This window comes from Leiobunum rupestre, chromosome 6 (genome assembly GCF_980474605.1).
Source record: "Leiobunum rupestre chromosome 6, qqLeiRupe1.1.hap1, whole genome shotgun sequence".
In the NCBI taxonomy this organism is placed as follows: domain Eukaryota; kingdom Metazoa; phylum Arthropoda; class Arachnida; order Opiliones; family Sclerosomatidae; genus Leiobunum; species Leiobunum rupestre.
This window is the reverse complement of record NC_143389.1, coordinates 69,789,266-69,801,577: the sequence shown is the minus strand read 5'-3', so window position 1 is coordinate 69,801,577 and position 12,312 is coordinate 69,789,266. Positions and strand designations below refer to the sequence as shown.

The 12,312-nt window shown below is 30.7% G+C and overlaps 1 protein-coding gene across 1 annotated transcript; it reads right to left on the bottom strand.

Annotated features, from left to right (window-relative positions):
* Positions 1 to 1,500: 1,500 nt before the first annotated feature.
* LOC149943305 (uncharacterized) lies at positions 1,501 to 2,286 on the bottom strand. The gene is made up of 4 exons (XM_090179741.1): positions 2,021 to 2,286; positions 1,836 to 1,940; positions 1,702 to 1,764; positions 1,501 to 1,638 (listed from the first exon to the last, which is right to left on the bottom strand). The coding sequence occupies exons 1-4, from the start codon at positions 2,089 to 2,091 to the stop codon at positions 1,509 to 1,511; spliced, it is 369 nt and encodes a 122-aa protein (XP_090035867.1). The 5' UTR covers positions 2,092 to 2,286; the 3' UTR covers positions 1,501 to 1,508.
* Positions 2,287 to 12,312: the final 10,026 nt, after the last annotated feature.

Here is a 12,312-nt window from a genome sequence, read left to right as displayed (position 1 = left end):
ATAGGCATGCGCAGGCTTTTTAGTTACGGGGGGGGAGTTATTTTTGCGCCCCCTTTGTACTTGCGCCCTGTGTCAAATTCTGTATATATTACACATAGAAGAATATATATAAAATATTCATTACCCGTTACATGATCATATTCACCGGCATCGTCAGAGAATTAAGCCTCACTTTGGGATCCCCCCATTCCCTGACACCCCTTTTAATTTATGGGATTAAAAATAAAATTATAAAAAAAAAATTTATTGGATTTTTTTATAATTTTTTTTTCAACTTTTTTTATGACGTTTCAAACTATGGGACTTTTTTTCATGCACTCAATTTACGGGATTTTTTTATGGCGTACTATGGGACTTTTTCGTGCACTCAATTTATAGGATTTTATTTTTTAAGGACTCAATTTACGTCTGTTCCCGGGTAACTATCGCCAACGTATTAGACTTATGGCATTTTGTATACGATGTAAGCTTGACCGAACTATGATATGTGAAATAAGAATTTGATTTAAAAAAGTTATGCATTTTTATTGGCAGCTAAATTGATTTAATAATAATAATAAGAAATAAATAAAAATATGAAATAAACATTTTAATTTATTAATAATAGACGCGAAGAACTTCGTCAATGCTGAAAACCTCCTCTGGGAAATCCCAATAATATTGAACCCTCTTAAGAAAGGCAACTCGCCCAACGAAGGTAGAATTAGGCGGTGTCACCCTGTAGAGACAACAATAACGTACTTATAAAATAATAATAATAATAAGTAACCAAATGGGAATTTACACAGGGAGCCAAAACCGTTTCCCATTTTCCAAGGAGATTCTAGTTCTATTAAGAAGCAGAAAAAATTAAATAAAATGTAGGAAACTAATAGCTAAATGGTAATTTACGTAGGGAGGTAAACTCTTTCACCGATTGCCAAGGAGAATATGGATCTATAAAAAAAGGTATAAAATGTAGAAACAAAACGTCAAACGGGAATTCAAAAAATTTACCCAAGCACCCAGATATATTCACCCGCAGCACAACCTTCCGGGAGAGTTGTAAAGCTAATGTATTAAAATAATTGTTTAGACCATATAACTAATAAACTTAAAGCATCACGAACCTAATGATATAATTTAAATAAAAGAACTTACTTGTTATATAGATAATCCATGCCGTAATAATAAATTTTTTGGAAGAGATAGAATATACTACAACCGGAGCGAATAACAGTCTGATCTAAATTGCGGGGAGTGTTTCGCTAACAGCCGCTAATGGGACCCCTCATATGGGGGTGGACACGGGGAAACATCTGCGTCAAGCATATCCCTCGATATTAGGTTATACCTCACCCAGACCCGGTATATGTTAAAGAAAGAAAGAATCTTAAAGATGAGCGGGCAGACCTCCAATCCTCTTAGAAGAAATCGTTTTTGTGAAAACAGAACCAAATGTGTATTAATAAAAAATATATTTATTATCATTATTATTATTATATAAAAAGTATGTAAAAATATTTTTTTTAAAGTATTTGAAGAGAAAAACGATGAATGGTAGCGATGAATTCCTGGGCAATTAACCTGGTCCAGCCTTGTAACTCGGGCCTCTCTTGAATAAAGTCCCGAGCCTGGTGGTATAGCTCGGCTGTTAGACTGAATATTTAAAACCACAAATTAGTCGTTTGTTACGGACATTTTAGAATAAACGTTTATTACCCCGCAATTAAGCACTGCATACAAGTACCAGGTTGAAGAGGTAGTCTTGGACAGAATTGAGGTCTTTTTAAAGTTAAGGGAAAAAGGTTTAAATATATAAGAATACCGAAAAAATAAAATATTTACACTTTTACAGTTGATAACGGAATGGTTGATTTTCCCGGTAATATGGCGGGTTCCTGTGCCCAGGATAACGGCGCTGATGATTGTGGTGTTGGTCGGGGTCTGGCATTGGTGAGCTACGAATAACGTTTTTAGATATTTTTTTGGTGCAAACGGGCCATATAAATTCAAAAATGGATTAAAAATAAGTACTGACCTCGCGGTACCCAGCCGTTCAGGTATTTCCTCGACGGAAGGAGCCGGAGAAGGAGAGCGTGGAGAGTACATGTTTCAAGTGTTGATAGTATTAATGAAATGAGGCACTGATCATGGGTAGACTGAGCTGTTGGAGTTTGTATATGTTTTTTTTTAAGTTGAGCAACTTTCTGACGATCTGTAAACAACTTATGATTGAAGAACTTTCTCAACATATCAACAAATAATTGAGCAACTTTTGGGGAATTAATGGTTGAGCAACTTTAAAGCAATTTTAGGCAACTAATGGTTCAGCAACTTTTGGGTAACTGTTCGGTAATAGTTGAACAACTAAATGAACTACTTTTACTAGTTAAAAACAGTTTTTCTCAACGTCAAATGACTCAACCGTTGAGCATCAATTGGGAAACGGTTGAGATGCGGTAGCCCAACAGTTAGTATACATTTGAGCAATGCTTGAAGACAATTTTATGGTGATATTTCAATAGCAATTTTTTTGCGATTTTTAGACTTTCATTTTTCAGTAAAGGGAATGATATTCAGAACTACACATTTTAATTCTTATCCTTTTTATTTGTTTGGGCCATCAGAAAATTAACCTCACTCTATTTGAGGAAATCTAAAAAAAGGTTTGTTCATTGCTTGCTTATCTACCAAGCACAGGAATTTTAGGTAAAAATACCAAATTTATCTAAAAACAAGGTGCACTAAGTTTCATCTTTAACAGACTGATATTCAGGACTGCACATTTTAATTCTTATCCTTTTTATTTGTTTGGGGCTTGAGAAAATTAACCTCACTCTATTTAAGGAAATCGAAACAAAGGTTTGCTCGTCGCTTGCTTACCTACCAAGCACGGGAATTTTAGGTAAAAATACCATATTTATCTAAAAACAAGGTGCACTAAGTTTCATCTTTAACAGAATGATATTCAGGACTGCACATTTTAATTCTTATCCTTTTTATTTGTTTGGGGCTTGAGAAAATTAACCTCACTCTATTTAAGGAAATGGAAACAAAGGTTTGTTCGTCGCTTGCTTACCTACCAAGCACGGGAATTTTAGGTAAAAATACCAAATTTATCTAAAAACAAGGTGCACTAAGTTTCATCTTTAACAGAATTTTATTCAGGACTGCACATTTTAATTCTTATCCTTTTTATTTGTTTGGGGCATCAAAAAATAACCTCACTCTATTTAAGGAAATCTAAACAAAGGTTTGTTCATCGCTTGCTTATCTACCACAAACAAGAATTTTAGGTAAAAATACCAAATTTATCTAAAAACAAGGTGTAATAAGTTTCATCTTTAACAGAATGATAGTCAGAAATGCACATTTTAATTCTTATCCTTTTTTTGTTTGGGGCTTGAGAAAATTAACCTCACTCTATTTGAGGAATTTCAAAAAAAGGTTTGTTCTTCGCTTGCTTATTCTACCAAGCATAGAAATTTTAGGTTAAAATACCAAATTTTTACAAAATCTAGGTGCACTAAGTTTTATCTTTAACAGAATGATATTCAGAACTACACATTTTAATTCTTATCCTTTTTATTTGTTTGGGGCATCAGAAAATTAACCTCACTCTATTTGAGGAAATCTAAAAAAAGGTTTGTTCTTCGCTTGCTTATCTACCAAGCACAGAAATTTTAGGTAAAAATACCAAATTTATATAAAATGAGCGTGCACTAAGTTTCATCTTTAACAGAATGATATTCAGAACTACACATTTTAATTCTTATCCTTTTTATTTGTTTGGGCATCAGAAAATTAACCTCACTCTATTTGAGGAAATCTATAAAAAGGTTTGTTCTTCGCTTGCTTATCTACCAAGCACAGAAATTTTAGGTAAAAATACCAAATTTATATAAAATGAGCGTGCACTAAGTTTCATCTTTAACAGAATGATATTCAGGACTGCACATTTTAATTCTTATCCTTTTTTTGTTTGGGGCTTGAGAAAATTAACCTCACTCTATTTGAGGAAATCTAAAAAAAGGTTTGTTCTTCGCTTGCTTATCTACCAAGCACAGAAATTTTAGGTAAAAATACCAAATTTATACAAAATCAATTTGCACTAAGTTTCATCATTAACAAAATTTTATTCAGGACTGCACATTTTAATTCTTATCCTTTTTATTTGTTTGGGGCATCAAAAAATAACCTAACTCTATTTAAGGAAATCTAAACAAAGGCTTGCTTATCTACCACGCACAAGAATTTTAGGTAAAAATACCAAATTTATCTAAAATCAAGGTGTAATAAGTTTCATCTTTAACAGAATGATAGTCAGAAATGCACATTTTAATTCTTATCCTTTTTTGTTTGGGGCTTGAGAAAATTAACCTCACTCTATTTGAGGAAATCTAAAAAAAGGTTTGTTCTTCGCTTGCTTATCTACCAAGCACAGAAATTTTAGGTAAAAATACCAAATTTATATAAAATGAGCGTGCACTAAGTTTCATCTTTAACAGAATGATATTCAGAACTACACATTTTAATTCTTATCCTTTTTATTTGTTTGGGACATCAGAAAATTAACCTCACTCTATTTGAGGAAATCTAAAATAAGGTTTGTTCTTCGCTTGCTTATCTACCAAGCACAGAAATTTTAGGTAAAAATACCAAATTTATACAAAATCAAGATGCGCTAAGTTTCATCTTGAACAGAATGATATTTAGGACTGCACATTTTAATTCTTATTCTTTTATTTGATTTAGGCATCAGAAAATTAACCTAACTCTATTTAAGGAAATCTAAAAAAAGGTTTGTTCATTGCTTGCTTATCTACCAAGCACAGGAATTTTAGGTAAAAATACCAAATTTATACAAAATCAAGGTGCACTAAGTTTCATCTTTAACAGAATGATAGTCAGAAATGCTAATTTTGATTCTTATCCTTTTTATTTGTTTGGGGAATCAGAAAATTAACCTAACTCTATTTAAGGAAATCTAAAAAAAGGTTTGTTCATTGCTTGCTTATTCTACCAAGCATAGAAATTTTAGGTTAAAATACCAAATTTTTACAAAATCTAGGTGCACTAAGTTTTACTTTAACAGAATGATATTCAGAACTACACATTTTAATTCTTATCCTTTTTATTTGTTTGGGGCATCAAAAATTAACCTCACTCTATTTGAGGAAATCTAAAATAAGGTTTGTTCTTCGCTTGCTTATCTACCAAGCACAGAAATTTTAGGTAAAAATACCAAATTTATATAAAATGAGCGTGCACTAAGTTTCATCTTTAACAGAATGATATTCAGAACTACACATTTTAATTCTTATCCTTTTTATTTGTTTGGGGCATCAGAAAATTAACCTCACTCTATTTGAGGAAATCTAAAATAAGGTTTGTTCTTCGCTTGCTTATCTACCAATTAAGCACAGAAATTTTAGGTAAAAATACCAAATTTATACAAAATCAAGATGCGCTAAGTTTCATCTTGAACAGAATGATATTTAGGACTGCACATTTTAATTCTTATCCTTTTTTTGTTTGGGGCTTGAGAAAATTAACCTCACTCTATTTGAGGATATCTAAAAAAAGGTTTGTTCTTCGATTGCTTATCTACCAAGCATAGGAATTTTAGGTAAAAATACCAAATTTATATAAAATGAGCGTGCACTAAGTTTCATCTTTAACAGAATGATATTCAGAACTACACATTTTAATTCTTATCCTTTTTATTTGTTTGGGGCATCAGAAAATTAACCTCACTCTATTTGAGGAAATCTAAAAAAAGGTTTGTTCTTCGCTTGCTTATCTACCAAGCACAGAAATTTTAGGTTAAAATACCAAATTTATACAAAATCAAGTTGCGCTAAGTTTCATCTTTAACAGAATGATATACAGGACTGCACATTTTAATTCTTATCCTTTTTTTGTTTGGGGCTTGAGAAAATTAACCTCACTCTATTTGAGGATATCTAAAAAAAGGTTTGTTCTTCGATTGCTTATCTACCAAGCATAGGAATTTTAGGTAAAAATACCAAATTTATATAAAATGAGCGTGCACTAAGTTTCATCTTTAACAGAATGATATTCAGAACTACACATTTTAATTCTTATCCTTTTTATTTGTTTGGGGCATCAAAAAATAACCTCACTCTATTTAAGGAAATCTAAACAAAGGCTTGCTTATCTACCGCGCACAAGAATTTTAGGTAAAAATACCAAATTTATCTAAAAACAAGGTGTAATAAGTTTCATCTTTAACAGAATGATAGTCAGAAATGCAAATTTTAATTCTTATCCTTTTTTGTTTGGGGCTTGAGAAAATTAACCTCACTCTATTTGAGGAAATCTAAAAAAAGGTTTGTTCGTCGCTTGCTTATCTACCAAGCATAGGAATTTTAGGTAAAAATACCAAATTTATACAAAATGAGCGTGCACTAAGTTTCATCGTTAATAGAATGATATTTAGGACTGCACATTTTAATTCTTATCCTTTTTGTTTGGGGCTTGAGAAAATTAACCTCACTCTATTTGAGGAAATCTAAAAAAAGGTTTGTTCTTCGCTTGCTTATTCTACCAAGCATAGAAATTTTAGGTTAAAATACCAAATTTATACTAAATCAAGTTGTGCTAAGTTTCATCTTTAACAGAATGATATACAGGACTGCACATTTTAATTCTTATCCTTTTTTTGTTTGGGGCTTGAGAAAATTAACCTCACTCTATTTGAGGATATCTAAAAAAAGGTTTGTTCTTCGCTTGCTTATCTACCAAGCATAGAAATTTTAGGTAAAAATACCAAATTTATATAAAATGAGCGTGCACTAAGTTTCATATTTAACAGAATGATATTCAGAACTACACATTTTAATTTTTATCCTTTTTATTTGTTTGGGGCATCAGAAAATTAACCTCACTCTATTTGAGGAAATCTAAAAAAAAGGTTTGTTCTTCGCTTGCTTATCTACCAAGCACAGAAATTTTAGGTTAAAATACCAAATTTATACAAAATCAAGTTGCGCTAAGTTTCATCTTTAACAGAATGATATACCGGACTGCACATTTTAATTCTTATCCTTTTTTTGTTTGGGGCTTGAGAAAATTAACCTCACTCTATTTGAGGATATCTAAAAAAAGGTTTGTTCTTCGATTGCTTATCTACCAAGCATAGGAATTTTAGGTAAAAATACCAAATTTATATAAAATGAGCGTGCACTAAGTTTCATCTTTAACAGAATGATATTCAGAACTACACATTTTAATTCTTATCCTTTTTATTTGTTTGGGGCATCAAAAAATAACCTCACTCTATTTAAGGAAATCTAAACAAAGGCTTGCTTATCTACCGCGCACAAGAATTTTAGGTAAAAATACCAAATTTATCTAAAAACAAGGTGTAATAAGTTTCATCTTTAACAGAATGATAGTCAGAAATGCAAATTTTAATTCTTATCCTTTTTTGTTTGGGGCTTGAGAAAATTAACCTCACTCTATTTGAGGAAATCTAAAAAAAGGTTTGTTCGTCGCTTGCTTATCTACCAAGCATAGGAATTTTAGGTAAAAATACCAAATTTATACAAAATGAGCGTGCACTAAGTTTCATCGTTAATAGAATGATATTTAGGACTGCACATTTTAATTCTTATCCTTTTTGTTTGGGGCTTGAGAAAATTAACCTCACTCTATTTGAGGAAATCTAAAAAAAGGTTTGTTCTTCGCTTGCTTATTCTACCAAGCATAGAAATTTTAGGTTAAAATACCAAATTTATACTAAATCAAGTTGTGCTAAGTTTCATCTTTAACAGAATGATATACAGGACTGCACATTTTAATTCTTATCCTTTTTTTGTTTGGGGCTTGAGAAAATTAACCTCACTCTATTTGAGGATATCTAAAAAAAGGTTTGTTCTTCGCTTGCTTATCTACCAAGCATAGAAATTTTAGGTAAAAATACCAAATTTATATAAAATGAGCGTGCACTAAGTTTCATATTTAACAGAATGATATTCAGAACTACACATTTTAATTTTTATCCTTTTTATTTGTTTGGGGCATCAGAAAATTAACCTCACTCTATTTGAGGAAATCTAAAAAAAAGGTTTGTTCTTCGCTTGCTTATCTACCAAGCACAGAAATTTTAGGTAAAAATACCAAATTTATACAAAATCAAGTTGCACTAAGTTTCATCATTAACAGAATTTTATTCAGGACTGCACATTTTAATTCTTATCCTTTTTATTTGTTTGGGGCATCAAAAAATAACCTCACTCTATTTAAGGAAATCTAAACAAAGGTTTGTTCATCGCTTGCTTATCTACCACGCACAAGAATTTTAGGTAAAAATACCAAATTTATCTAAAAACAAGGTGTAATAAGTTTCATCTTTAACAGAATTATAGTCAGAAATGCACATTTTAATTCTTATCCTTTTTTTGTTTGGGGCTTGAGAAAATTAACCTCACTCTATTTGAGGAAATCTAAAAAAAAGGTTTGTTCTTCGCTTGCTTATCTACCAAGCATAGGAATTTTAGGTAAAAATACCAAATTTATACAAAATGAGCGTGCACTAAGTTTCATCGTTAATAGAATGATATTTAGGACTGCACATTTTAATTCTTATCCTTTTTGTTTGGGGCTTGAGAAAATTAACCTCACTCTATTAACCTCACTCTATTTGAGGAAATCTAAAAAAAAGGTTTGTTCTTCGCTTGCTTATTCTACCAAACATAGAAATTTTAGGTTAAAATACCAAATTTATACAAAATCAAGTTGTGCTAAGTTTCATCTTTAACAGAATGATATACAGGACTGCACATTTTAATTCTTATCCTTTTTTTGTTTGGGGCTTGAGAAAATTAACCTCACTCTATTTCAGGATATCTAAAAAAAGGTTTGTTCTTCGCTTGCTTATCTACCAAGCATAGGAATTTTAGGTAAAAATACCAAATTTATATAAAATGAGTGTGCACTAAGTTTCATATTTAACAGAATGATATTCAGAACTACACATTTTAATTCTTATCCTTTTTATTTGTTTGGGGCATCAGAAAATTAACCTCACTCTATTTGAGGAAATCTAAAAAAAGGTTTGTTCTTCGCTTGCTTATCTACCAAGCACAGAAATTTTAGGTAAAAATACCAAATTTATACAAAATCAAGTTGCACTAAGTTTCATCATTAACAGAATTTTATTCAGGACTGCACATTTTAATTCTTATCCTTTTTATTTGTTTGGGGCATCAAAAAATAACCTCACTCTATTTAAGGAAATCTAAACAAAGGTTTGTTCATCGCTTGCTTATCTACCACACACAAGAATTTTAGGTAAAAATACCAAATTTATCTAAAAACAAGGTGTAATAAGTTTCATCTTTAACAGAATTATAGTCAGAAATGCACATTTTAATTCTTATCCTTTTTTTGTTTGGGGCTTGAGAAAATTAACCTCACTCTATTTGAGGAAATCTAAAAAAAAGGTTTGTTCGTCGCTTGCTTATCTACCAAGCATAGGAATTTTAGGTAAAAATACCAAATTTATACAAAATGAGCGTGCACTAAGTTTCATCGTTAATAGAATGATATTTAGGACTGCACCTTTTAATTCTTATCCTTTTTTTTGTTTGGGGCTTGAGAAAATTAACCTCACTCTATTTGAGGAAATCTAAAAAAAAGGTTTGTTCTTCGCTTGCTTATTCTACCAAGCATAGAAATTTTAGGTTAAAATTCCAAATTTTTACAAAATCTAGGTGCACTAAGTTTTACTTTAACAGAATGATATTCAGAACTACACATTTTAATTCTTATCCTTTTTATTTGTTTGGGGCATCAGAAAATTAACCTCATTCTATTTGAGGAAATCTAAAATAAGGTTTGTTCTTCGCTTGCTTATCTACCAAGCACAGAAATTTTAGGTAAAAATACCAAATTTATATAAAATGAGCGTGCACTAAGTTTCATCTTTAACAGAATGATATTCAGAACTACACATTTTAATTCTTATCCTTTTTATTTGTTTGGGGCATCAGAAAATTAACCTCACTCTATTTGAGGAAATCTAAAATAAGGTTTGTTCTTCGCTTGCTTATCTACCAATTAAGCACAGAAATTTTAGGTAAAAATACCAAATTTATACAAAATCAAGATGCGCTAAGTTTCATCTTGAACAGAATGATATTTAGGACTGCACATTTTAATTCTTATCCTTTTTTTGTTTGGGGCTTGAGAAAATTAACCTCACTCTATTTGAGGATATCTAAAAAAAGGTTTGTTCTTCGATTGCTTATCTACCAAGCATAGGAATTTTAGGTAAAAATACCAAATTTATATAAAATGAGCGTGCACTAAGTTTCATCTTTAACAGAATGATATTCAGAACTACACATTTTAATTCTTATCCTTTTTATTTGTTTGGGGCATCAGAAAATTAACCTCACTCTATTTGAGGAAATCTAAAAAAAGGTTTGTTCTTCGCTTGCTTATCTACCAAGCACAGAAATTTTAGGTTAAAATACCAAATTTATACAAAATCAAGTTGCGCTAAGTTTCATCTTTAACAGAATGATATACAGGACTGCACATTTTAATTCTTATCCTTTTTTTGTTTGGGGCTTGAGAAAATTAACCTCACTCTATTTGAGGATATCTAAAAAAAGGTTTGTTCTTCGATTGCTTATCTACCAAGCATAGGAATTTTAGGTAAAAATACCAAATTTATATAAAATGAGCGTGCACTAAGTTTCATCTTTAACAGAATGATATTCAGAACTACACATTTTAATTCTTATCCTTTTTATTTGTTTGGGGCATCAAAAAATAACCTCACTCTATTTAAGGAAATCTAAACAAAGGCTTGCTTATCTACCGCGCACAAGAATTTTAGGTAAAAATACCAAATTTATCTAAAAACAAGGTGTAATAAGTTTCATCTTTAACAGAATGATAGTCAGAAATGCAAATTTTAATTCTTATCCTTTTTTGTTTGGGGCTTGAGAAAATTAACCTCACTCTATTTGAGGAAATCTAAAAAAAGGTTTGTTCGTCGCTTGCTTATCTACCAAGCATAGGAATTTTAGGTAAAAATACCAAATTTATACAAAATGAGCGTGCACTAAGTTTCATCGTTAATAGAATGATATTTAGGACTGCACATTTTAATTCTTATCCTTTTTGTTTGGGGCTTGAGAAAATTAACCTCACTCTATTTGAGGAAATCTAAAAAAAGGTTTGTTCTTCGCTTGCTTATTCTACCAAGCATAGAAATTTTAGGTTAAAATACCAAATTTATACAAAATCAAGTTGTGCTAAGTTTCATCTTTAACAGAATGATATACAGGACTGCACATTTTAATTCTTATCCTTTTTTTGTTTGGGGCTTGAGAAAATTAACCTCACTCTATTTGAGGATATCTAAAAAAAGGTTTGTTCTTCGCTTGCTTATCTACCAAGCATAGAAATTTTAGGTAAAAATACCAAATTTATATAAAATGAGCGTGCACTAAGTTTCATATTTAACAGAATGATATTCAGAACTACACATTTTAATTTTTATCCTTTTTATTTGTTTGGGGCATCAGAAAATTAACCTCACTCTATTTGAGGAAATCTAAAAAAAAGGTTTGTTCTTCGCTTGCTTATCTACCAAGCACAGAAATTTTAGGTAAAAATACCAAATTTATACAAAATCAAGTTGCACTAAGTTTCATCATTAACAGAATTTTATTCAGGACTGCACATTTTAATTCTTATCCTTTTTATTTGTTTGGGGCATCAAAAAATAACCTCACTCTATTTAAGGAAATCTAAACAAAGGTTTGTTCATCGCTTGCTTATCTACCACACACAAGAATTTTAGGTAAAAATACCAAATTTATCTAAAAACAAGGTGTAATAAGTTTCATCTTTAACAGAATTATAGTCAGAAATGCACATTTTAATTCTTATCCTTTTTTTGTTTGGGGCTTGAGAAAATTAACCTCACTCTATTTGAGGAAATCTAAAAAAAAGGTTTGTTCTTCGCTTGCTTATCTACCAAGCATAGGAATTTTAGGTAAAAATACCAAATTTATACAAAATCAAGTTGCGCTAAGTTTCATCTTTAACAGAATGATATACAGGACTGCACATTTTAATTCTTATCCTTTTTTTGTTTGGGGCTTGCGAAAATTAACCTCACTCTATTTCAGGATATCTAAAAAAAGGTTTGTTCTTCGCTTGCTTATCTACCAAGCATAGGAATTTTAGGTAAAAATACCAAATTTATATAAAATGAGCGTGCACTAAGTTTCATATTTAACAGAATGATATTCAGAACTACACATTTTAATTCTTATCCTTTTT

Excerpts from the sequence above, each read along its gene's own strand:
- LOC149943305 (XM_090179741.1), bottom strand. The coding sequence starts at position 2,091 with ATGTACTCTCCACGCTCTCCTTCTCCGGCTCCTTCCGTCGAGGAAATA. Across the intron at positions 1,941-2,020 it reads GAACGGCTGGGTACCGCGAG|CTCACCAATGCCAGACCCCG; the intron begins GTCAGTACTTAT and ends CGTTATTCGTAG. Across the intron at positions 1,765-1,835 it reads CAACCATTCCGTTATCAACT|ACCTCAATTCTGTCCAAGAC; the intron begins GTAAAAGTGTAA and ends AACTTTAAAAAG.